Consider the following 24,566-nt stretch of genomic DNA (forward strand, 5'->3'; position numbering starts at 1 on the left):
CCTCAATGCTGTGAAAATTTTGAGACAATTTTGAATGAAAGTGGTAACTCCTGGCATTGACTGCAGTTTGATATTGACTGAAATCTTGAATTATCTGCAGCCAACTCCATTGACTCCAGACTCAAAGTGTCTACAGCCTTTCATTGGCTATATTTAAATCCAGATTGGCAATAAGTGCTACTTACAATGAACTGAAATATTGCATTGACAGCAGACAGGTATTAACTGCAATATTGCATTGACTGCAATTTCGCATTAACTACGGCTTGACATTGACTGTAATATTGCAGGAACTATAATATTGCATGGACTGCGAACTGTAGTATTGCAGTGGATTGCAGCCCGGCATTAACTGCAATTTCGCATGGACTGTAATATTGCCTGGAGTTACAGCCTGGCATTATCTGTGACACCGCACTGACTGCAGCCGGGCAGTGATACCATTCACAATAACCATCAGGCCATGGCCAGGCTGACACACGCATGGCCCCGCCTCTGACCGACGCCTATTGGCCAATGCCGGCATCCCCGCCCTCCCATTGGGGGAGGGAAGCTGTCAATCCACAACGGGAACTTCCGGTTGTTTTGGGGCGGAGTAAAGAATGGCGGAGAACGGAGGGGAGCAGCAACAGCAACATCAGCAGCAGCAAGCTATGGAGAGTGAGTGAGGGGAGAGAGAGATGGAGGAAAGAAGGGGAGAGCGAGTGATGGGTGTGGATGGAGAGTGTGGGATTGTGAGGGCCGAGGTTGGAAAAGTGGGGATTGAGTAATGAGGAAGGGCGGAGTGAGAGGAGAGTTGGGGAGGGAGGGAGTTGGATGAAACTGGAAGGTCTAAGGAGAGGACAGGGAAAGAGTATGGGGAGGGGTGAGGGAGAAGGGGAGGGTCTGAAGGGAAGGGGGAAAAGAGGTGATGTGGATGGAGAAGGGTGGCAATAGAAGAGAAGGTTGGGAGGGTGAGGAGTGTGTGTGTGTGTGTGTGTGTATGTGTTGGAGGGGGAATGGACAGCAAAGGGGTAAAGAGTGGAGAGGGAGGAGAAAAAAATTAGGAGTGGAAGGCAGGAGGTGGGAAGATGGAGGAGACTTTGGGGACATGGTGCTAAGGATGGGTGCTGGGGGAAGGATGATGGTTGTGAGGGAGGGAGCAAGTGGAGGGACTAAATTGAGGGTATTTGAGGGATGTTAGGAGGTGATTGTAAAAGAGATGTGGTGAAGGATGTGCAGGCAGGTAGGGAAGGATGGCATTCAGAGGGTGCATGGGAGTGAGGATGGGTGATTGAGTATTTGGAGAATGGGGTTGGGGTGGGAGAGGATCTTGAGGTTTTTGTTTGGGTTATCCTGTAGGTGGTTGAATGAAGAGTTGCTGCAAAGGGGTGGGGATAGAAAGTAGGGAGTTCTTGGGGTAGAATGAGGCCAGGAGCATCACTGGCTGTGATGAGTGGCTGGGTCACATAAGTGCACGTGTAGTGCTGAGGAAGGGGTAGTGAGGATCTCTGAGGAAATGAGTGAGTGTGCAAAGCTGAGAGAGGGTGCTGAGTTCAGGATGTGCATGTGTGGAAAGGATAGCCATCAGGGTGATGGAGTTGGGCATAGGAGGTTGAGTAAGGGACTCTGTGAGGTAATGGAGTGATTTAGTGAGGGAGTGTGGAGAATGGGGGGAGTGACTGAGGGAGCAGCAGCCAAACTGATTGAATGCTTACTGGAAACATTTTCAAAATGAAATAACAATCACCATATCATGTTTGGTAGTTGACAGACGTGCAGAATCTGAAGAGTCTGGTGATGAAGAAGGGCGAAAGAAAGGGACGATTGATGAGTTATCACAGAACATAAGATTGAGAGGAACTGGAGGGAGCGCGTCAGGTACTGAACTTATGTAGTTTTATGTTTGGTGCAATTAGAAAGCTCCAATGGCAAACAATGGATTTGTTTCAAAATTCCATCTTGTTGCAGATTAAATTGCTATTATTTCCCCCTCACTTGAAGTATGGCATTAGTGTGGCTGTCCTGGGGCACCTTGGCATATCTGGCCACCCCACAAAGGCATTTGTTTGTGATGTAATATGTTATTACCTGTCTTCCTTTTTGCCTTTATCTGGCATTCTCCATCTTTATTTTTCTTGTAAATGTACAAGAGAAAGGGCAGCAACTTCTGGGTTTAAATTGCTCTCCATTTTAAAATAATTTTTAAAAGTTTAGAAATTAAAGGTAAAAACTGGCAATGTGAATCAAAAGAATTTGCTGGCTCCAGCAGAGTCTGGAAAGAAAATAATCTTGTGACAGATTGAGGTGTTGTTGCATATGCACAATTTATAAAGAATCAGAAGTCATTCGGACTTTGTGCTAACTTGTTAAAGATGCTACAGAAATACCGTTTTCCTGTCATCCTTCCATTTCTATGCAATTTTTTTTTGTCACTGCAAGTATTTATCCAATTCACTTTTGAACCATGCTCAGTGATTAGCACTGCTGCCTCACAGCACCAGGGATCCAGGTTTGATTCAACCCTCTGGCAACTGTCAGTGTGGAATTTGCAAAATCTCCCTCTGTCTGCGTGGGTTTCCTCCGGGTGGTCCGGTTTCCTCCCACAATCCAAAGACGTGCAGGTCAGGTGAAATGGCCATGTTAAATTGTTCAGGGATGTGTAGGTTAGGCTCCGTCTGATCACGTTGAATTTATCCAAATGTCCTGTTATAATGTTTTTAATAAAGCTTCTAACATTTTCCCCATGACAGACATTACAAGTAATTGGAGATAGGCAAGAAGTGAAGCCTTGCCAGCAATGCTCGCATCCGATTCGGAAAAAAATTAAAGCTCCACATATATAAGATTAATAAGCTGTAAAATGAGTAGGGTAAGAACAGGCAGAGCTGTCCCTTGTGGGCTGCAGGGTCCAGGGAAAAGTTGTGCTGTCTCCTCCTCATCCCAGGACTCCTGCTTTTCCATCCATTCCATGTGCAAAGTTCCAAAGTCTGCAATTTAACTTTGCCATGATTACCATTCACCACTATCTGTTATATATTCTCCTATGCTACTTGTGTGTTGTTATGGCAGCGTTCAAATAATTCTTTATAACTGGTCAGTTTTCTTTCAAGGGCATGCCGATAAGGTCACACAGTATCATTTGTACTTGTTCGAAGGTCACCCCCAACCTGACTTCTCATTCCAGTCACCCTAAGTTGCTCTCCCCAGGGCATAATTTTGCTAGTAGGAAAGGGCATGTACAAGACTGGAGAAATTGTGCTTTTGTTTTCTATGTTTCTTAGCAACAATGCAATTAGTGAAGTGATAATTGATCACTTTTATTGGGTTGGCAATGCTCAAATAGCTCCTGTAGTTCAGCACCTCTTGTCTTACAATGATGAGAAGCTGCAGTGATACCACAGTTATGTTTACGAAAGGAAAGTATTTAGCACAGCTTGAAAGTTGCTATTGCAGTTGGAAGGGTTGGTGATACCTGACATATGGAACAGCTGACTTGCAATAGACAACTGAAAATAATTTGTTTGCCAAAACTACCGTGGTCCAAAATTATGTGAAGATTTGTATGAGCCAACTTAAGTCTTTTCCATTAAAACTGTCTTTTGTCATACCAAGGGTAATGTACCATCAATCTTAACATGGTGCAACATTAATGACCTATTCCTTCAACTTTCTTCAACAAGATGAGTAAACTTTTATACTAATTTTGCCTGGGGCATATATTGACATGATGCATAAGCAATCTGAATTCTCCTGTTCAGTTACAGCGTGCACCTCTTTTCCAGTTATGTCCATGTATGCAACATGTTTCTGCCATTTGGCAATCATCTTGGTTCTCTATTCATAGCCTGTCCGGTGCTTGGCAATGCAGGTTTATCGACTATTTGTCTTGAGATGACTTGCCTGTTTGTTTTGATACTTTTCTCCTTGTAGAGAGATAAAGATGAAGGAGAACTGTTGAGACAAATTACTGAAGTTTGAAATACATAAATTTATTCTTTATGCAGTAGCCAAAGTCACGGGTCTTCTGTACCATATAGTTCATAGTAGATCATACATAAATTTACACCAATCCTAAAAATCTTTATACAAGAGCTACTCTAAGGTATTCAATTATCGCAGTCACTTCTACCTTTGTGTGCAGGCGTGTTGCTTTCAGTACATTTGGAGTAAGTAGAAGTGCCATGTTATAAATTTGAAATATTCCAAGTTAATTTTAAGGTACAAAATCACAATATAGACAGTTACATTATAATATCACATTTAAGTAAAGTTGGCTGGGCAGTTTTGAGTTTTCTGGGTTAACCAAGGAACTCCTATCTAAAGGGAGGTTTGGCAGCTTTCTGAAGCTAGACAGTACAGACAGGCAGACTTGAAGATTATTGATACTTCCCAATGAACTGCAGCCAATCGATTATCTCCTTGTGGTTGTATCATGCCCTCTTGAATCTGTTTCCATTATGAAGCTCCATTGTGGCTCCTGTCTAAACCAGTACTGTTCGGAAATACCTTGATGTTCTTTGGGTTGTTTTGATCAGTCATAAGCACCAACCTCCTGGATTTCCTAGTTTGTACTTTCCCATTTTCCCCAAACTTCCTGCATTGTTTGTTTTCTGCAGAGGGAAATGGAAAAGTCTTTTGCAGAAGCAAATAGGACGGAGACTAGTGACAGTTACCAAAGGCAATCGGGCAATAGATAACTATAAGAAAGCTGAAGGAGCTAGTGGGTCCAGACGGAGAGAAATTCAAATTATGGAGAATAGTGGAGAAAGACGTGGTGGAATTGAAAGGAGAGGGATGTGTTAATAGAAATAGTTAGACAACTGAGAGGACATGAAAAGTTCATTAGAAGATCTAATACTACAACCTGCTAGTGTGGGTGTGCCCGAAACTTCGATTCTTCTGCTCCTTGATGCTGCCTGACCTGCTGCGCTTTTCCAGCAACACATTTTTCAGTGCTGGAAATCAAGCCCTGCTAATCTTGGAGTCATTTCAAAAGTTAAAGATTTTAAAAAGTATGCAATGATTTCCCAATCCATTTAACTTTTAGACGCAGTTAAGCACAGACCAAGTTTATGTGCTTAACAAGAATTATTATTTATTTATAAGTATTTAGACAAGCTCCAGGTAAATAATTATGAACTGTTGGCACATAAGTGCTAATTAAAACTCTAATCCCATTATCAACTTGCCCTTGCACCCATGCATGTGTTCAGATGTGAAAAAGAGTGTGGGTGTTATGGATGGAGGGAGTGACAGGGAGTACAGGTCAGTGGTTCCTGAGATGAATTTTCTGATCTTGATACTTCCCAATGAACTGCAGCCAATCGATTATCTCCTTGTGGTTGTATCATGCCCTCTTGAATCTGTTTCCATTATGAAGCTCCATTGTGGCTCCTGTCTAAACCAGTACTGTTCGGAAATACCTTGATGTTCTTTGGGTTGTTTTGATCAGTCATAAGCACCAACCTCCTGGTTTTCCTAGTTTGTACTTTCCCATTCTCCCCAAACTTCCTGCATTGTTTGTTTTCTGCAGAGGGAAATGGAACATTGATTCTTGGTCTTCCTTTTCCAGATGTTTCCATTGATTTGCAAGAGGCACAAGGCTCACTCATAGAAAGTCTCTGAATTATAAATTAAAAGTCACAGTTTACAGCAATTGCTGAAGGAAAACTGAAGTGGTTCCATCAGTCTTAGCCAAACTGCCTAACTGTACACTGCCCCTTTGTTCCAGTTTGTCTTCAACCACACTTAACCACTGCTTGTTCAAGCAGTGGTTAATCAGTGCTTAGAATGAGTGTCAGGTTACTTTCAGACCAGGTAGCAATCATTAGTTTCAAAAGTTATTTCTTCTTTTGCAATTAAAAATACAAGGGGAGAAAAAGACATGGTCTTTATAGTAGGAACATGAGAAATGGGAGGAAGTATTGCACATATAATTCCTCAATCCTGTTCCATTCTTTACAATTATGGCTTTAAGATTACTCTTCCCATCCTCCTTCCAAACTTTCCTACCCTGATTTCACTCAGTGATGAGCTATGACAACCTTCTGGCTTAAAGAATTCCAAAGATTTGCAACCCTTTTGAAGTGAAGAAATTTATCCTCCTGATCCTAAGCGCTCACCTCTTCTTCTGAGACTATGACCCTTTGTTCTTAAATTCTCCCTATCCAGGAAAGCAGCAACTTTTCCACTCGAGGATTTCCTAAAGTGGGGTTGCAAACTGAAATTTTTGTTCACCAGTTCCACTGCAGTAAGGGTGTTGTAGACATCCAACCAAGGGCATAGCAGCTGTGCTCCCTCTTTAACAGTCCCCTACTGTGTGGCCTCCCCTGCCCTTTGCTCTCTTGTAGGTCCTCCCTAATTCTCCCTATTAATCACCCCTCCAACTACCCAGTTTGGAAAATCTTATTGCTGCTAAATCTGGAAATTAAAAGATATTGCAGACATCAACAGGGAGAAGGAGAAAAAGCATCCCAGCAAGTGTGGTGACGTGTTAGATGAGGTGTTCCCATGCATTTGAAACCAGTAAAATGATACGTGGCATGACAGTACCCATTCCTGCATTTCCAGTTGTATGTAAATATTGAGACATTGTCAGTTTAGATCCATGCATGCTAGAAACATATTGGTTAAAGAAATTTGTGGGGAAGAAACTAAAACTGAATTGCAGAAGTAAACACTGGATTTTACAGTCTTCCAGTTGTAAGGTTAACTGAGCAAGCCTGGCCGGGGAAATTGGGTCCCCACTAGCTGCTGGATTGTGATCAAGGATCTCAAACCCAAGTTTGCCTATCAAATGTTTCTGATTAAAATCTGAAGAGGGATGTGTAATTGTCTTCAGTTTCGTATTTCAGTATGTCGATATTAATATTGATTAAGCTAATAAAACAAAATGCTAAATTCTATTTCAGGAGAGCCAGATACTCCAGTTGATATTGACACCATCATTCTGGATCCTGAAGCAGAGGTAAGTGACCTCTAAAAGGAATTTTGATACATTAAGAGTTGCAAGTACAGGTTGTTGGGGTGAATGGTATAGTTACTGTAGTTCATTGCTTTTGGTTGAGTTTGTCACCTTCATGTATTTCCTGTTATTGTGTGGCGTTGTGAACCTGTTGAACTCTGGCAGACGCCCTCTCTTGAGGTTACAGCCCATGGCTGAATATGAGCTCCTCTGGTTGAAGGTGTCTCTGTTCTCCTTCCCACTTGCAGCATCAAATCCTGTGGCATTGACACTGCTGCATTATTCACTAAGTTGCAGTTCAGGTGAAGGTGTTAATATTTATAAATCCCTGGAAGAGGCGATCAGGTCATTTGTGAATTGAAATGGGTAAGGTGCTATTATTTCACAAGCTAATTGGCTGATTCTCCATTCCATTTGCATTTGGGAGCTGAGCAATCCTGGTTATTACTCAGTGAAGACAGGGATCCTTGGTTGATTGGAACCACAGAATTGCGGCTTCCATTTATGTGAGCAGGTGAGTCAGTCGTGCAAATGCTGAACATTTACCTGATGATTCCCTGCACACACACTTTATCCCGGTCCTTCCAAATAGAGTTAGTTTTCTTTTATTGAAACCATTTTTCTAATCGACCTGTTCAGAGATGTTATTACACGCCTCTAGAACAGGTAAGACTTGAACCCAGGTCTCTCAGCCCAAGAGTAGGGACACTACACTGATACAAAAAGCCAATCAGGGAGAGCTTCATAGCATTAGTTTTTAAATTTACTGCAAATATGATTCTTGGTGAGTCTTTTCATTCACCATATCTATCTACATTGCACCTCATTTATAATTCTACATAATGCATTAATCTAAATCAGAATTCCTTGTCTGTTGTTAATTGAATGTACAGTACCAAAATATATCAACCCTGCAGACAATGTGGCATTTCCTTTTGCACCCATGTGACCATTTCAAATACTAGGCTGCATCGTGTGAGCAAGGCAGAGTAAAAGATAAAGTAAAAGTGTGTGAAGTGCTGTACTCCTGTTCTGGAGAACTGAGTTTGAGACAGGAGACCTTGAACTCTTAGCTCTAAGGTGTAACTGCTATTGATAAATGTTTTTATTGAAATTTTATTTTCAAATCTATGGATGCTATCTTAAATTGTGATGAAATATTGATGTAATTCGATTTTCCTTTTTGGAAAATTGTGTTCTTGTTTCAAACAGTGCTGTCAAGAGCACTCGGATCCCAGGTAAAATGCTTGGACTAAACTCTGTACCTGAATGTACCTTTGACCTGTTCAGTATATAGAAGAATAACTAGCAGCTGAAAGAAGGAAGGGCTTTCACTTCTAATGTCTTTCACAATCCTAATATATTTCAAAAGCCTTACGACCCAATAGAATATTTGTTTTCTAACCAGAAGTGCTCTTACACTGAATGGTTTTTTTTCTCTGTCACCAAATCACCTGCCAGTGGAGTATTTGAAATATTCCCTATAATGTGGAAATTGCACCATTCAATTTGCTCACAAAGTCCAATGAAAAAAGATGTGGTAATGACTAATCTGTACTTGTGATGTAGTTTGAGGGATTGATCTTGACAGGGATTTTGGTGCCAGTTACCCTGCTCTTTAAAAGGTACAGAAGAACCTGAACCACAACTTCTGAACTTTGGTGCCAGTGCTTTCAGGTGTGACACTACAGAGTAGTTTTGTTTAGGTTGCTAAACCAGAACAAAGTTAACTAATTTTTAAACTCCTGACGCAGGCAGTCCCTCTGAGGAAGCAATGGTGCATTGCATGTTAAGACTGCCACTCCTTTTTAAGACTTACTTTTCTTTATTTTGAAAGGTTTTATGGTAATTTTAGGACTTGATTGTTCATTGCATTTTGCAGGTTCTTGGCTCACATTACTGCGGTAGCTTGTAAATTAGTGTCCTTTGAAGTGATATGATTTTACATGCAATAAGTTGCCAATTAACCACAACCTTTAATGTTCTCTCCCATTCACATTATATATTCCAAGTAAGCAGTCTTGGATAGTGGATTTTGGTGCAGTTTTCACTTCAGTGCAGCTTTTGTGCTTTTCTAGGATGTTGATCTGAACCACTGCCGGATTGGAAAAATAGAAGGATTTAATGTACTGAAGAAAGTGAAGGTGAGATCAGTTGACATCCCAGGTGTAGTAGTCCATTCTTGTACCACCTCTGCACATCTTAATTGTTTCTATTATAGCCACTGGGTACCTTACTGCTTCATGATGAACAGTAAAGAACCTCAATAAACTGTTCATGGCAGATGACTCGTCATCTCTGTTTAAGTTCTCTTTCACCTCTGTATCCATTATATTCCCTGCTATTACTTAGCTCGTGTATTCAGTGAAATGCAAGAGGTTAGGTGTTGGTATGTTGGGAATTTTCTTGAATCATGACAGGAAGTTGACACATAGAGCTCAACAAACTGCACATCAGAATATCTGTATTCTGAGGTCTCACTCGTTCCTCCCTTAGCCTGGGTATTTTCTGAAATAAAAGTTAGGTTTTCAGTTCTGTTTTTGACAACTGCTCAGTCCTGCCATTGCTGATGAGATTTGAGAGTCCCCTTCAGTCCTCCCATAATGCTGTGACTGCAGTCGTGCTTGTGCCTTGGTGTGAAAAGCTAAGTCCATTGGTGAGCTGGCTGCTCCAGACTTGCCACATTGCAAGTTAGCCTACTTCTGGGGTTTATTCCCATTCCATTATTACCTGTTTATATTTCTATTTACATCCAGCTTTAAGATCATTGCAACATTGCTGACAAGAATTGGATATTTGAAACTTAAATTGAATTGATTTTTGTTTGTTGCTGTGAAGATCGATCTTCGGCTGAATTTCTGCCTTTTACTGTATTTTGCTATGTGGTGGTTCTTTCCAGTGTGTTAGGACGGTCTGCCAACTTCTGGCAGGTTTTTTATTAAACCGTCCTGGTTGAGATCATTTAATTCTCTTGGTGTGTCCTGGCATTCCTGCAAAATGTGCTTTTTGATGTGCTCCATTGACATCCTGTTTCACTGTGTGTGTTGCACATTGCTGCTTCAGGAATGGGTTCCAAATTTGGATCTCCTGCTGTCTGTTTTGTTTGAACAGGTCACCGCTCAGGAATGCAGGTCTCAAACTTGATGGTTCAATAGCCAGAAGCTGAAGCTGACTCGTGTCCAAAAATTAAACCTGCCCTGGAAATTTTGCCACGTGACAGGAATAAGGCAGACATTTTGATGTCCAAATCAAGAAATATGCAAAAATCATTTCCCACCTAAAAGTATAGTCAGTTGTAAAAGAAATGCAATAAGTCAAAACCCACAATGGAATATAAAATTTAAAGAAATTGAAAGAACTGTAAATGCTGGAAAGCAGAAACAGAAACCAAAACAGAAGTTTCTGGAAAATCTCAACAAGTCTGGCAGCATCTGTGAGAGATTTAAAAATCCAGCCTTAATGAACTCTGATTTCTCTCCACAGATGCTATCAGACTTATTGAGATTTTCCAGCAGTTTCTGTTTGTGTGGGGGAAATGCAATTAGTAGTTTCAATTTGAGGTCTTGATTTTCAACGCAACTAAATTATTGCTGATCTGCAGAGTGGTATGTCGAAGGAGCGGAAAGTTAAGGAGTAATGGTAGAACTTGTCCTCAAGCAAATGATTTTACAAGATAAACAGGCTGACCTGAATTGCGAAGAGTAAACAGTCTGTCTTATGCTTTTAGTGTCTGAGTGTTATAGATAAAAATTGTTTGGTGCAAGGAAATGTGATGGCAATAAAATCAGCTATGATTAAGGTGCAAGTTCAGTGACTTGTAATATGTATAAATAGAGGGATTTGTCAACTGTAATACAAATATGGTTAATTAAGCCTGGTCTTTGTTGAGATTGGGTACCACAGGGTCAAACAGTCTTGACATGCGTGTCTTTGGAGTAAAGAATATAGTTGTTGACATACATAGTATCTTGAGGATTTGGGAATAGATAGACAATGAGAATTTATTTTACATGCAACTTTGAAAGTAGAAAATGGTACACAAAGGAACATGATTTTTCTACAGAGAGCTTGAAAGATACAGAAACAAGCAAATATTGCTTTCTGTGTATAGTTAGGCTAATCACTCAAACTAGGTGTCAGTAAAGAATGTTCGTGTTCTCAATTATCAAGTGTTTGTGCTTATTCAGACATACTGTACTGAATCAGATCAGAGGAGGTCGACAACTAACCGTTATTATATCCTATGAGCCTGTGTGAACACTTACCTTAGCCAACATTGGCCCTTCTGTTCCTTATTGCTTTGGTATATTGACTGAGTCAAGGGACATCAACAGCACTGTTGTCCTTGCACTTTTCTAACAGGTATGCCTATTTGTAATGGTTTCCAGAGAGATTCCTTTTTAATTACAAAAGGCACTCATGCTCGTTAGCCCACGTGTATATCCTATGCTTAAGTCTTAAACTTCTGCTGGTGATAGACCTGTATCAGTGTAGCCTGGCACACAACATTCTATCTGTGCAGGCCAGCTGGGGATTACACCAATACCAGTTAGATTTGTACGTCACATAATTTAAGGCTATTCCATTCCTTGAAGGCACCATATAGGACACATTGAATTGTCAATAATAGCTAGTCATTTTCATGTGTTTAAGGGATGAACAATTTAATTCACTGGCCAGTCAGCGAATCAGTGCCAGATTGAGATGTGGATGTGAGTTCAGTTTGATATTTTAATTGATATACACAACTTCAATGTTTTCCAATAGTATATCAGGCAGTCAAAGTAAAAACTTTTTTAAAAAAAATTGCATTTCTTCCATGGAATGTTATTTGTTACATTTAATAAATCCTTCAACTGCTTACCAATCCTGTCCACACTCCCATGCATTCATTGCTAAGCATGCATTTCTTTCTCCCCTTGATGTCTGACATTTTGTTCTGGATGTAGTAACATAACCAATCCAATTGTAATGTGTTTATAATAAATGTACATTTGTAGCTGGGTGTTTGTGTTTGGAATGCTGGCCTCTCAAGTGCTTCCTGGTCTCTGGATTTATCCTAGGTACTGTGTCTTCGTCAGAATCTTATTAAGACAATTGAGAACCTTGAGCATCTGATAACACTCCGAGAGTTGGACCTGTATGACAATCAGATCCATCAACTAGAAAATCTCCAGACCTTAAAGGACCTTGAGTAAGTATTAAAACTAATGAAGTTTGTTTCTTTGGTGGTGATTCCAGTGCTTTGCTCTAGTTCTTTTGGTAAGAACATATTGTGTTATCTAGAGTAATCTAGTCCCTTCCAATTTCCCTGCTGTATTCTAACAATTCTAGAAGTTTAATTTCCTCAAGCAACCAACCAATCTTGTTTTGAAATCATTAGCCACCTCTGCTTTCACTACCCTCCAGTACAATAAGAGATCCACTTGATGCTTACCCTATCCCTTCACTTATCTCTTGTTCAAAGCCATAATTCTGTCTCCTATTTGTCTCTTTAGCTAAGGGGAACAACTCTTCTTTATTTACCTTATCAAATCCTGCTATGATCTTCTACACGTGTCAAAGCTTCCTCTCAGTTTTCAATGTTACTACGGAGAGCAATTCTAGCTTACAAATTAAAAGTAAAATACTGTGGATGCTTGAAATCTGAATAAAAACAAAAAATGCTGGAGAACCTCAGCAGGCCTGGCAGCATCTGTGGAGAGACAAACTGTTAACATCGAGCCCAATATGACTTCACAACTGAGGGGAAAGATTGAGAAGATTTTCCAGGTAGAAAAGTACGTTATCAAGAGATGGTTATAGAGTCTGCCCAGGGACCCAGGTAGTTTAAAGTGAGTGGGCAAAAAATAGAGTACAATGTGAGAAAATTTGAACTTGACAGCTTTGACAGGAAGATAGCAAGGCGTATGCTATAAGTGGGTAAAGATTGCGTGACTCAGTCCAGAAAGGTCTTCTGGAGCATGTACGTGAGTCACATAAATTTAGTTTACAGGTACAAGTGATTAGGAAGGCAAATAGAATGTTATCACTATTGCAAGGGGCATTGAATACAGAAGTAGGGATGTTTTACTGCATCTGTAAAGGACTCGAGTGAGATTACATGGAGTACTGTTTAGTTTTTGTCTCCTTAGATAAGAAATTACATTATTGCTCTGAAAGTACTTCAGAGAAGGTTCACATAACTCATTCTTAAATGAAATGCTTATCTTTAGAAATTTTGAACAGGTTTTGGAGTTCAGTTTGTTGAAACATAAAATTTCAAAAGATTTGGTAGAATGATGCTTTCAAGAGACAGAAGACTAAAGATAGAGGGTATAGTTTAAGGATGAGAGACCTCCCTTTTAAATCTGATGAGGGAAATATTTTTGAAGTATCATTAGAGTTGTGGCATTCTTTTCCCCCCGAAGGTAGTTAAGACCAGTTCTTTAAATCTACTTCAGCCTGGATTAAATTTTTGATTAACAATGGAGATGGGTTACGGGGCCAAACAGGAAACCAGATCAGCCATGAATATGTTCCGAAGAAGTCATGTCAGACTCGAAACGTTAACTCTGCTTCTCTCTCCACGGGTGCTGCTAGACCTGTTGAATTTCTCCAGTATTTTCTGTCTTTAGATCAAACTTGATGTTGAATGATGGACCAGGCTTAAAGGGCCAAATGGCCTATCGCTGCTCTCATGCAGCATTCCCTCTCAATTTCTTTCCTGCTGCTTGGGTCTCCAAGATCCATGCTCAATTTTGATGTCTGGAACTGGAAGTCAATATTGTGATCCATGTGCTGACACTAATTGTGCGCAGGACATGGGAGTGGCTGTATGCACAGCTGTGCAAATTAGAGGGAACATTATCCTATGTTCTGGGCCTTATGAAGGCTCTGCATAACTTTTTTTGCATTTGTCTCCAATGCCTCGACTTATGAAGCCCAAGCTCCTGTATACTTTCTATTTAATCTCTCAATGTGCTCTACCACCTTCAAAGAGATATGTAGTTGATCGTTCAGCTCCTTCTTTCTTAAAAATATTTTTGAACTCTGCCAAGCCATCTATGTTACTTTTCCTCATCCTTGAGGTGAAATGCATCACCTCAAACTCTAATGGCTGTTATCCACCCATTAAATTGACTTGTTTAGCCGTGTCCCATTGCAGTTAATTGATATCATCTTGACTCTTCGCCATCAAATCCAGAGGCTTGTCATTACAGAAACTGTGACAATTTCTCCTCCCACTAGATTACAGCTCTGATCTGTTCATTGTACCACAGATGTGCAGATGACTCCTTTATAAAGTCCACTGATTTCTGGGGAATGGCCCTACACCAATTTGGAGACCGATTCCAGAGATTGGTGGAAACACAACAGATTTTACCAACAGGCAGCAGTTGTTTTTAAAACACTATTTGTTCAAATAGAGAAAGCCCTAAGGTTTTATGCTGTTTCACCATTGGCCTCATTTCTTGCCATTTTTTAAAGCTGTGTCAGCATCTCACCTGGAAACCCTGTCTGTGCATTGCAAACATCCGTGCCTTGGTTGTGCTGTGGAATTGGAGTGATTTCTTGATACCTTTTGCTTCCCTGCAGGATTTTGGATCTCTCCTTTAATATTGTGCGGAAAATTGAGGCTCTTGAGTCTCTGACCAAGTTAAAGAAGCTCTTCCTTGTGAACAACAAAATCTCAAAGATAGAAAATATCGGTCATTTGGATCAGCTGGAGATGCTGGAGCTTGGTTCAAATCGTATCCGGGTAAGTCTAAGCTGGGATGGCCACTGGGACAGAACAAATCCCAGGGGGGTATGTGTTCAGGTAAAAGGCGTAAGTGTCTAATGGAATTCTGATGGCTTTACCTGAGATCATCTGGAACTCTAGTAGCAGGAAAGTATAGTTAGTTACTTGGTGCGTTTCTTGAGTTCCAGATGATCTCAGGTAAAGCCATCAGAATACACTGTATCTTTTAAACTACTGGCTGTAGGAAAGCCTGAGGACATTTTAAACTGTACACTGTTGTACAGGAATTGGAAGATGCTTTTAAACAGTTGTGCATGAGGAGATGATGGTGATGGGATGTTTTGATTAGCTGCAGTCCTTGTGACACTGCTCTCAATGACATTGGAAAAGGGCTGACCGTGATATACATCTGAATCAGAGTAGTACAACTTGGAAGAGAACTGAAACTTTCAGTTTGAGACAGGAGAAATGTAAATGTGTGAAAATCGTATCTCAGTAACTCAGTTTTTGAAGAGGTAGCAGAAGGTTGATGAGGGGCAGGCTATTGATGTGCTGTATATAGTCATCCAAACGGTGTTCAACACAGTCCCACATGATAGACTCAAAGAAAATTACAGATATGGAATAAAAGAAGCAGTAACAAAGTTGATACAAAACCGACTGAGGGATAGACAACAAAGAAACCAGGTTAATTAAAATTATTCAGGCGGTGAGAGGTTTGTGGTAGAGATCCCCAAGGGTCAGATTAAGAACCTTTGATTTTCTTTGTCTATGAATAAGCTAGATCTAAGTGCAGCAGGGGGAAATTTCCAAATTTGTAGATGACTCAAAACTTCAGAAAATTGTAAGCTGAGAAAAGAATAATGTGAACTTTACCAGCTTGTCAACACTCCTGGAGTAGGCACAAGGTGGCAGGTGAAGTTCAACGCAGAGAAGTGTACTGTGATTCAATTTGATACAAAGAATGTAGAAAAATAGTAGAAAGTAAGTAATGTACAGGAGAAGTGAAACCTGGGTGCTTATGTACATTGAAGGTAGTAGGATGCTAGACAGAGCTGTTAATAAAGCATGAAGTATTTTAGGCTTTATAAATAGGGGCGTAGAGTACAAGGCAGAGAGTTTATGATGAACTGCAAAGGTGAAATGTCAGCAGTAAGTTTGCAAATGACATGAAAATTGCTGTGGTAAAGAGCAAGAAGGCAGCTTCGGACTACAAGATGATGTAGATGGGCTGGTGAGATGGATAAAACAGTAGCAAATGTAATTTAATTGGAGGATTAAAAAGGCAAGGGAGTATATGAGTGGTAGGATCCTGTGAAATATAGAAGATCAGAGAAACTTTGGTTTGCACATCCATAGATCATTGAAAGCAGTCGGACAAGTAGATAAGGTGGTTAAGAAAGCATATGGGATGCAGTTGCTTCTGCTGTAACATGGTGGCTCCATGCTTGTGCAATCCTGTGTTATAATAAAATTGTGTAATAGCAGCACCATTTAAACTAATGGGGCCAGAATGGCGTTATAACCAGTTCACACTTCAGAAACCGTTTCCCCAATTTGTCAATCGTGTTATAGCGAATTCACATTAACATCATGTGTATTACAGCAGAATGACTGTACTTGCCTTTATTAGTTGAAGTATTGAACACAATATCAGGGAGGTCATGATGGAGCTGAATGGAATGTTTATTAGGCCAGAGCTGGAGAACTGTGTGCAGTTATGATCACCACACTATAGGAAGGATGTGATTGTACTACAGAGGATGCAAGAGGAGATTCGCAAGGACATTTCACCCGTGAAGAGAGACTAGAAAGGCTGAGGTTATTTTCCTTTGAGCAGAGAAGGCTGAAGGGTTACAATTGAGGGGCGTAGATGGGAAGAAAGCTTGATCCTCATCTGAGTCAAGAACCAGGGGAAATAGATTTAAGCTAAGGGACAGGTGATATGGAAAGAATTTGAGCAATTTTATTTTCACCCAGAGGGTAGTGGGCATCTGGAACCCACTTCCTGAAAGGATGGTAGAAGCTGGAATCTTGACATTTAAGAAGTATTTAGATAAGCACTTGTAACGATGTGCTGTACAAGGCCATGGGCCAGGTTGGTGAGAATAAGATTCAAGTAGATAGTCTTGAATCTTGTTTCCAGCATCTGCAGTCATTGTTTTTACCTTGGTGACTGATGTGATGGGCCTTGTGGAAATCTAGAACTGGGAAGTACAATTTCAAAAGAGTTTCAAATGTCTTCCATTTAAGACAGTGATGAGCCCTTTCTTCACTCTGAGGATTGTTTGCCGTTGGAACTCTCTTCTCCAGAGAGCAATCAAGGCTGGATTATTCAACATAGTCAAGGCAGTAATTAGAGTTTCAATCTACAAGGAGTTAAGGGTTGTAGGGGCAGGCAGGAAAGTGGGGTTGAAAAGATGCAAATCAAATTAGTCATGATCTTATTGAATGGAGGAGAAGAGCTAAGCAGCCAATTTTTTTTCCTATACTCTGTTCAGAGTCTCTAGTTTAGAAGACGGTGGGAGTAATCTCTTTTTTAATTTATTTTTCACAGGTTATAGAAAATATTGAAAATTTGAAGAAGCTCAGCAGCTTGTTTTTGGGTAAAAATAAAATCACAAAACTACAGAACCTGGACGGGCTGACGAATCTCACAGTCCTCAGTATACAGGTAATTGCTGACCCTGAGAACAGAGATATTATTGTTCAGTGCATTGAAACAGAGCTGTTTCTTTGGAATGTTTCACTGAGCAATGCAAGTCCGTATTCCTGTCTGTAAACCATGTTTAGCTAGGTGGGCTTTGTTACTGTGAGCTGTTGCTGGGTTCTTTTTTATCTCTTGAATAAACTTGCCAGCCAGTGGATGATCCAAAGTGTACAGACTCGTTTACCAGTGCTCTAAATCTGGAAATGTACGTTTTTATAAGGTTTGCCATTGCTTTGCCCTTTAGTATACCAGGTGCCACAGAAACGTGTCTTAAATCTGCACCTAAATTTTCTGATGCCTAGTTTTTAATCATATGATACTCAACTGCAGCATTCGTGCCAAATTGAAAACAAACTTATGGAAATCTTCAAAGTTTAGTTAGGAGAAACCTATTGATGGCTTTGTTCTGGTCAGATCCAGTGCTCAGCAGAGGTGAAGTTTCAGGGATTAATCTGCTACTGATTGCATTCGCTTGATAATGCTTCTGCACAGCTCGTTGGTATTGATGCACGATAACCTTACCTTGCAGAGTAATCGGCTGACGAAGATAGAAGGTATGCAAGGCCTGGTCAACCTGCAGGAGCTTTATTTGAGTCACAACGGCATAGAGGTGATTGAAGGCTTGGAGAACAACGTGAGTCCCTGTTGCAACATGTTAGTTTCTGTGCACTAATTAACACTTCGTGTGAGAAGAGTAGAACTAAAGCATTCAAAATCTTCAGACTGTACAATATCGTCAAACATTCCGTCACCTCCAGTTTGTGGTTAGTTCAGAATGTTATACCAATAGACTGTGCATCTTACACAGTGAAGTGCAGGTATACTGTTCAGGTGATGAGGTCTGTGAATGCAAGGTGATGAAATTGGGATCTGCTAAGGGCTTCACATCTCATGAAGTTCTTCATGGTAGTCACTAACGTAGGAAACATCGAAAACAATGTATACAGTGTCTCTCAAACAGCATAGCGATAAGTAATAATGATTGTGTTTTGAATGGGAGGTAAATGTTGATCAGAACACAGCTGTCATGATATTCCAGTACCGTTGTGGGATCTTGCACATTCACCAGAGATGCAGGCAGAGTCTCTGTTTAACCTCTCATCCTAAAGTTTGTGTCTCCTGACTCTGCAGCTCTGCCTCAATGCACTGATTGTTAGCCTGGATTATGTACTGAATTCTCTGATATGGTGGGCATGGTCCCACTGTGTCCAGACCAACAGTTGTAAGGGATGTTTTGACCTGAGGTGCGTGGCAAGTTTGTCTTGATTTTTAAATCCTTTTTTTTTACCTTTCCTCTTGTACATTACATGCACTATAAAATTCACTGCTCAGTCTATGTAAGTATCATGTTGCATTTGGGGTCAATGGAATTCATTAACATTTAATTGAGATGTGGTCATCACTGGGAAGACTGGCATTAGGTTATGCATTGTCTTCAGGGAATAGTGGAAATTGCCAGGGATCAGTGGTAAGCTTTTTCACGTAGCAAATGTTTAGGATCTAGAGTGCATTGCAGTTTATGTCCACCGCCTTGCTTGTCAGAATAACCTCAAGGTCTTTCTCTGAGTGCAGATCATGTGCCAGGACAATCAAAATTCCACTGTTTGCCTATCACAAGCTGGTGTGACTGCATCTGGTGCTTTCTACAGAGCCATGTTGCCTCATTCCTTGTCTGTTTCTCTGTTCCAGAAAAAGTTAACAACTTTGGATATAGCAACCAATAGGATCAAGAAGATCGAAAATGTCAGTCATCTGACAGAACTTCAAGAATTTTGGGTAGGTTTATTTTAGTCTTGAATAAGCATTCTGATACTGAAGGGTACCACCCCAAATTAGCTTCCTATTTTAGAGGGATAGGCATATAGTAGGCACTGTTGTACACTGATTAACATGCATCTTGAAGAGTGAACTACAGGGAGCAAGGAAAAGGTGGAGGATTGACCACTAATTAATGGTGGTATTCCCATAATAAAGATGGACAACACAAAAGAGGCGGGATATTGCACTGGCGCTTCACTGGAGACTCCCACTGATGATGTTACCTCATAATGGTGACGAAATGTCTGAAACAAACTTTCCAGCTCAGCGAGCTAACTTGCATGCTTATTGTGAACCTGTGCTACACGTCTTCTCAAAAATGGACAACCTAAGTTTAGGAAACCAGGAAATAGAAGCAATTTGAGCTGACATGAAAAATGTTAAAGGCAATAAGTCGCTTGTGCGAATAGTGCACAGGACCACCTAGGACCACGTGGTAGAATGGAGTATAAAGAAGTGGATGTTTGTCCAAAAGGTTTGACGATAATCATGCGGAAATTTTAATCCACTTGGGCAAAGATAGCCAAGATGAGTTAACGGAGATTCACAGAATTTCTACCAAGTGGGAACAGGCCACTTGGCCTATCAAGTCCACACTGACTTTCCACAGGGCATCCCATCCAGACCCTCCTCTCACCGCCCCCCCCCCCCCCCCCCCCCAAAACCATATCCCTGTAACTCTGTATTTCCCAAGGCTAATCCGCCTACCCTGCACACCTCTGTTAGGTCTTCAGTAATTGCCGGTCCACCTAAACACAGTTCATTAAATTTTCTTGTGCTAGTTTCTCAGAGCAGCACATTCTGGGACAAGCTCCATTAGACTTGGTATGGTGCCACAAGAGAAGATTAATAACTTTGTAGTCAAAATATCCTGGGGGTCACAGTGATCATAATTAAATTTTACATTCAGTCTGAGGGAGAGAAGAGTGGGTTCAAGACTAGTATTTTAAACTTAAATAAGGGACATTATAAGAGTTTGAAGGAAGAGCTAGCAAAAGTGAACTGGAATATTGGATTAAGGGAACAAGTAAATACCATGCAATGGTAGAGGTATTTCAGAATGCATAATTGATATGTTTGACTTGAATAAGGATATAATCGTGGAAAACTGAATGGCATGTCAGAAGCTTGGACAGAATATGAAAAGTAGCAAAGAATGATTAGAAGCTTAAGGTAAATCCCATTGTCCCAGAGAACATGGGTATGCTGTCATCAGAAATAACTCGTGGTGGTGTAAGCTGAAGCAAGGGGAGTGGGTGAGAAGGAGAGTCTTTCTTTCATGGTAACCTCAACTGATGCAGAAATTGAATCCATGCTGTTAATATCACTCTAAACTACAAACCGGCTATCCAACCCAACTGAGCCAATGGAGTCCCTTTTGATAAAAGATTGCTAAGGAGGGAAAGTTAGCTTATAAGAGAAAGTTAGCTTGAAATATTAAAAACAGTAACCGTTTTTATAAATATTCAAAAGAAAAAAGACTTAAAGTGAACATTGGCCATGTGAAACTAAGTCTGAGGGATTATTGGTTATTGCCAAATAAAAACTCGTGGTGCAAGGGTAACATTGGCACAGATAGATGATTGAGGAGAAAGTGAGGTCTGCAGATGGTGGAGATCAGAGCTGAAAATGTTTTGCTGGAAAAGTGCAGCAGGTCAGGCAGCACCCAGGGAACAGGAGAATCGACGTTTCGGGCATAAGCCCTTCTTCAGGAATGAGGAAAGTTTGTCCAGCAGGCTAAGATAAAAGGTAGGGAGGAGGGACTTGGGGGAGGGGCTTCAGAAATGTGATAGGTGGAAAGAGGTCAAGGTGAGGGTGATAGGTCAGACTGGGTTGGGGGCGGAGAGGTCAGGAAGAAGATTGCAGGTTAGGAAGGCGGTGCTGAATTCGATGGATTTGACTGAGACAAGGTGGGGGGAGGGGAAATGAGGAAACTGGTGAAATCCGAGTTCATCCCTTGTGGTTGGAGGGTTCCTAGGCGGAAGATGAAGCGCTCTTCCTCCAACCGTCGTTTTGTTGTGGTCTGGCGATGGAGGAGTCCAAAGACCTGCATATCCTTGGTGGAGTGGGAGGGGGAGTTGAAATGTTGAGCCACAGGGTGGTTGGATTGGTTGGTCTGGGTGTCCCAGAGGTGTTCTCTGAAACGCTCCACAAGTAGCCGGCCTGTCTCCCCAATATAGAGGAGGCCACATCGGTGCAGAGGATGCAATAGATGATGTGTGTGGAGGTGCAGGTGAATCTGTGGCGGATTTGGAAGTTTCCTTTGGGGCCTTGGAGGGAGGTGAGGGGGGAGGTGTGGGCGCAAGTCTTGCACCTCCTGCGGTTGCAGGGGAAGGTGCCGGGAGTGAAGGTTGGGTTGGTGGGGGGTGTGGACCTGACGAGGGAGTCACCGAGGGAGAGGTCTTTTCGGAATGCTAATATAACCTTGGTGGTGGGGTCCGTTTGGAGGTTGCGGAAATGACGGCGGATGATGCGCTGTACATGGAGATTGGTGGGGTGGTAGGTGAGGACCAGTAGGGTTCTGTCCTGGTGGCGGTTGGAGGGGCGGGGCTCAAGGGCAGAGGAGCGGGAAGTGGAAGAGATGCGGTGGAGGGCATCGTCGACCACGTCGGAGGGGACATTGCGGTCTTTGAAGAAGGAGGCGATGGCCCTCCAACCACAAGGGATGAACTCGGATTTCACCAGTTTCCTCATTTCCCCTCCCCCCACCTTGTCTCAGTCAAATCCATCGAATTCAGCACCGCCTTCCTAACCTGCAATCTTCTTCCTGACCACTCCGCCCCCACCCCAGTCTGACCTATCACCCTCACCTTGACCTCTTTCCACCTATCACATTTCCGACGCCCCTCCCCCAAGTCCCTTCTCCCTACCTTTTATCTTAGCCTGCTGGACAAACTTTCCTCATTCCTGAAGAAGGGCTTATGCCCGAAACGTCGATTCTCCTGTTCCCTGGATGCTGCCTGACCTGCGCTTTTCCAGCAACACATTTTCAGCACAGATAGATGATTGGAAAGCTAACAGGAAATGAGGCATAATTGGATCACTCTCTGGTTGCAAAGATATGTTGTGTTGTGTGCCACAATGTTTGCTGGTGCCTCAGCTTTTTACAACTTATATAAAAGGCTGATGAATGGACCAAATGCAGGGTTGCTAAATTTAGTGATGACAACAGATGGGTAAGGGAGTAAGTTGTGAGGAGGACATGAGTCTACAACAGGGTATAGATAAGTGAATGGGACCTGCAAGTGGAGAATGAGAAGTTCACTTCGGTGGGAAGAATGAAAAACTGGAGGATGAGATAAACTGCGAATGACTACAGAAGCTGAGGTGGGGAGCGAGAAAGTGCACAAACCACACAAGTTAGAATGCTGGAGCAGCACATCATTAGAATGCTAATGGGAACTATATTTTATGGGAAGGAATTGAACATAAACGTAAGGGCTTAATGTTTGGTACATAAGACGTTGGTGAGACCACACCTCAGGTACTGTGTGCAGTTTTGATCTCTTTATTTAAGGAAGGAAGAATGAAAAGAGAGCTTTTTATCTAAATGGTGAGAGATTGTAGAACAGTTGAGGTGCAGAAGGATCTGGGAGTTCTTGTGCATGAATCTGAAAAACGGCTAGTGTGCAGGAATGCTAATGGAATGTTATGGTTTATTACAGGAGGAGTTGAGTCCTCAACTTATATAGGGCTCTGGTGAGACCACATCTGGAGTGTCGGTCACCTTTTTTTAAGGAAGGATGTAAATGCATTGGAAGCAGTTCAGAAAAGGTTTTTGAGACTAATGCATGGAATGTGTTGGTCTGTTAGCTCATTTGGCTGGATAGCTAATTTATGATGCAGAGTGATGCCAATAGCACGGGTTCAATTCTCACACCAGCTGAGGTTGCCATGAAGTACTCTCCTTCTCAACCTCTTCCCTCATCTGAGGTGTGGTGACCCTCCAGTTATATCACCACTGTCATCTCTCTCTAGTGACAATGCAGCCATAAGGTCGTTTGGGGCTGTGGTGACTTTACCTGGAATGATTGGGTTGTCTTTTGAGGAAATCCTGGGCAGGCTGACATGTGTAAGAATAAGAGGTGACTTGCTTGGAATACAAGGTCAAGGATGAGTGCAGTGGAGTATTCAAATGCAAGCCCAATAAAAGTTTAGAGTAATCATTGAGTTGATGGTTAGAATGAAGCAGGTAATATTGTTGCACAAGTTCTGGGTCAAACAAAAGCCAAGACTTTCATAGTCTGGTTCACTCTGAGGAAATGGGTTTGGAGGAATTCATGCATCAGCCAAGGTGGACATTATTTGTTGGTCATCAGGCTGGAAGCCACATTGGAGGGATTTGAACAGTGAGGGGATCCAAGCCTGCAGGAACTGCCGAGCAGTATGTGGTTTAAGACGATGGCTGGTAGTTATGAACGGCAGAAAGGCGATGCCTGAGGGGAGAGAGAGACATAACTAATACTAGCAAGCATGGGAAATTATGCTGATAGTGCCAGCTAAAGATTTTATGGGCATAATGCCCTCCTTCCATGATTATTTCAAATTCAGTTACTGGATAACCAATTACCTTCAGATTGACTGTCTGCCTTGTGTTTGAACAGTTTCTCTCCCTTGAATTTTCAGATGAACGATAATTTAATTGAGCAGTGGAGTGACCTTGATGAATTGAAGAATGCCAAAGGTTTACAGACAGTGTACCTTGAGGGTAATCCACTGCAAAAGGACCCACATTATCGGCGGAAAGTCATCTTGTCTCTCCCCTCTGTGCGACAGATCGACGCAACCTTTATCCGATTCTGAAAGGGAAGCAGCTTCTTATCACTGACTCATTTGGAGGAAGCTCCATGTGTTTTACTTGACTGAGGCTCTTAAAGTATTTGATAAAAGTACTAAATTATAGCTAAATAACTCTATGCATGATTTTGTTATTGATTCCTGTCTGACATCTTGTGTGCAGCAGCCTTGCACAATTTCTAAGGTGACTCATCCTTGGTTTGTGAGGGGCAAATGAGTCTGTTTTGTTTTGTATGGAATGAATATTAAAGGCACTGAACTGCATGGATTGTACCCATTGTATGGTCCGCAATTCCAAGAGGAATGAAGAAGATGAAACATTCACTCATGTGACACATAAAAGTCTCAGAAAAGTTAGTAGGTTACTTTGCAATGTGTATTGACTGCGACTTGTAACCAAGAGCTTTCCAATAATGGGCAGTAGTGCATGCTGCCTGTAATATTCTCACAGAATATATGTGCTGGGTTATGCTACTCATAGAGATATAGCTTACTTTCAGTTCCCTTGATTCACTCAGTCACAATAATTGTTTAAATTGTTTGCTCTCCTGTCAGCACTGCTCCCAATCCAG

General features: G+C 41.5%; 1 protein-coding gene across 1 annotated transcript; it reads left to right on the forward strand.

Moving 5' to 3' along the window:
* The first annotated feature begins 588 nt into the window (after positions 1–588).
* Positions 589–24,258, forward strand: ppp1r7 (protein phosphatase 1, regulatory (inhibitor) subunit 7). The gene is made up of 10 exons (XM_043701745.2): positions 589–660; positions 1,747–1,860; positions 6,894–6,949; positions 9,025–9,090; positions 12,010–12,140; positions 14,525–14,687; positions 17,227–17,343; positions 17,909–18,013; positions 19,069–19,155; positions 23,824–24,258. Exons 1-10 carry the CDS (start codon positions 603–605, stop codon positions 23,998–24,000), a joined length of 1,074 nt encoding a protein of 357 aa, XP_043557680.2. The 5' UTR covers positions 589–602; the 3' UTR covers positions 24,001–24,258.
* The last annotated feature ends 308 nt before the right edge of the window (positions 24,259–24,566 follow it).

The sequence above is a fragment of the Chiloscyllium plagiosum genome, unplaced genomic scaffold (assembly GCF_037043375.1).
Source record: "Chiloscyllium plagiosum isolate Xiang-an unplaced genomic scaffold, Cpla_swu_hap1 HiC_scaffold_13, whole genome shotgun sequence".
Lineage (NCBI taxonomy): Eukaryota > Metazoa > Chordata > Chondrichthyes > Orectolobiformes > Hemiscylliidae > Chiloscyllium > Chiloscyllium plagiosum.

Coding starts and splice junctions, on each gene's coding strand:
- ppp1r7 (XM_043701745.2), top strand. CDS start 603: ATGGCGGAGAACGGAGGGGAGCAGCAACAGCAACATCAGCAGCAGCAA. Junction 18,014..19,068: donor TTGAAGGCTTGGAGAACAAC/GTGAGTCCCTGT, acceptor TCTCTGTTCCAG/AAAAAGTTAACAACTTTGGA. Junction 19,156..23,823: donor CAGAACTTCAAGAATTTTGG/GTAGGTTTATTT, acceptor TTGAATTTTCAG/ATGAACGATAATTTAATTGA.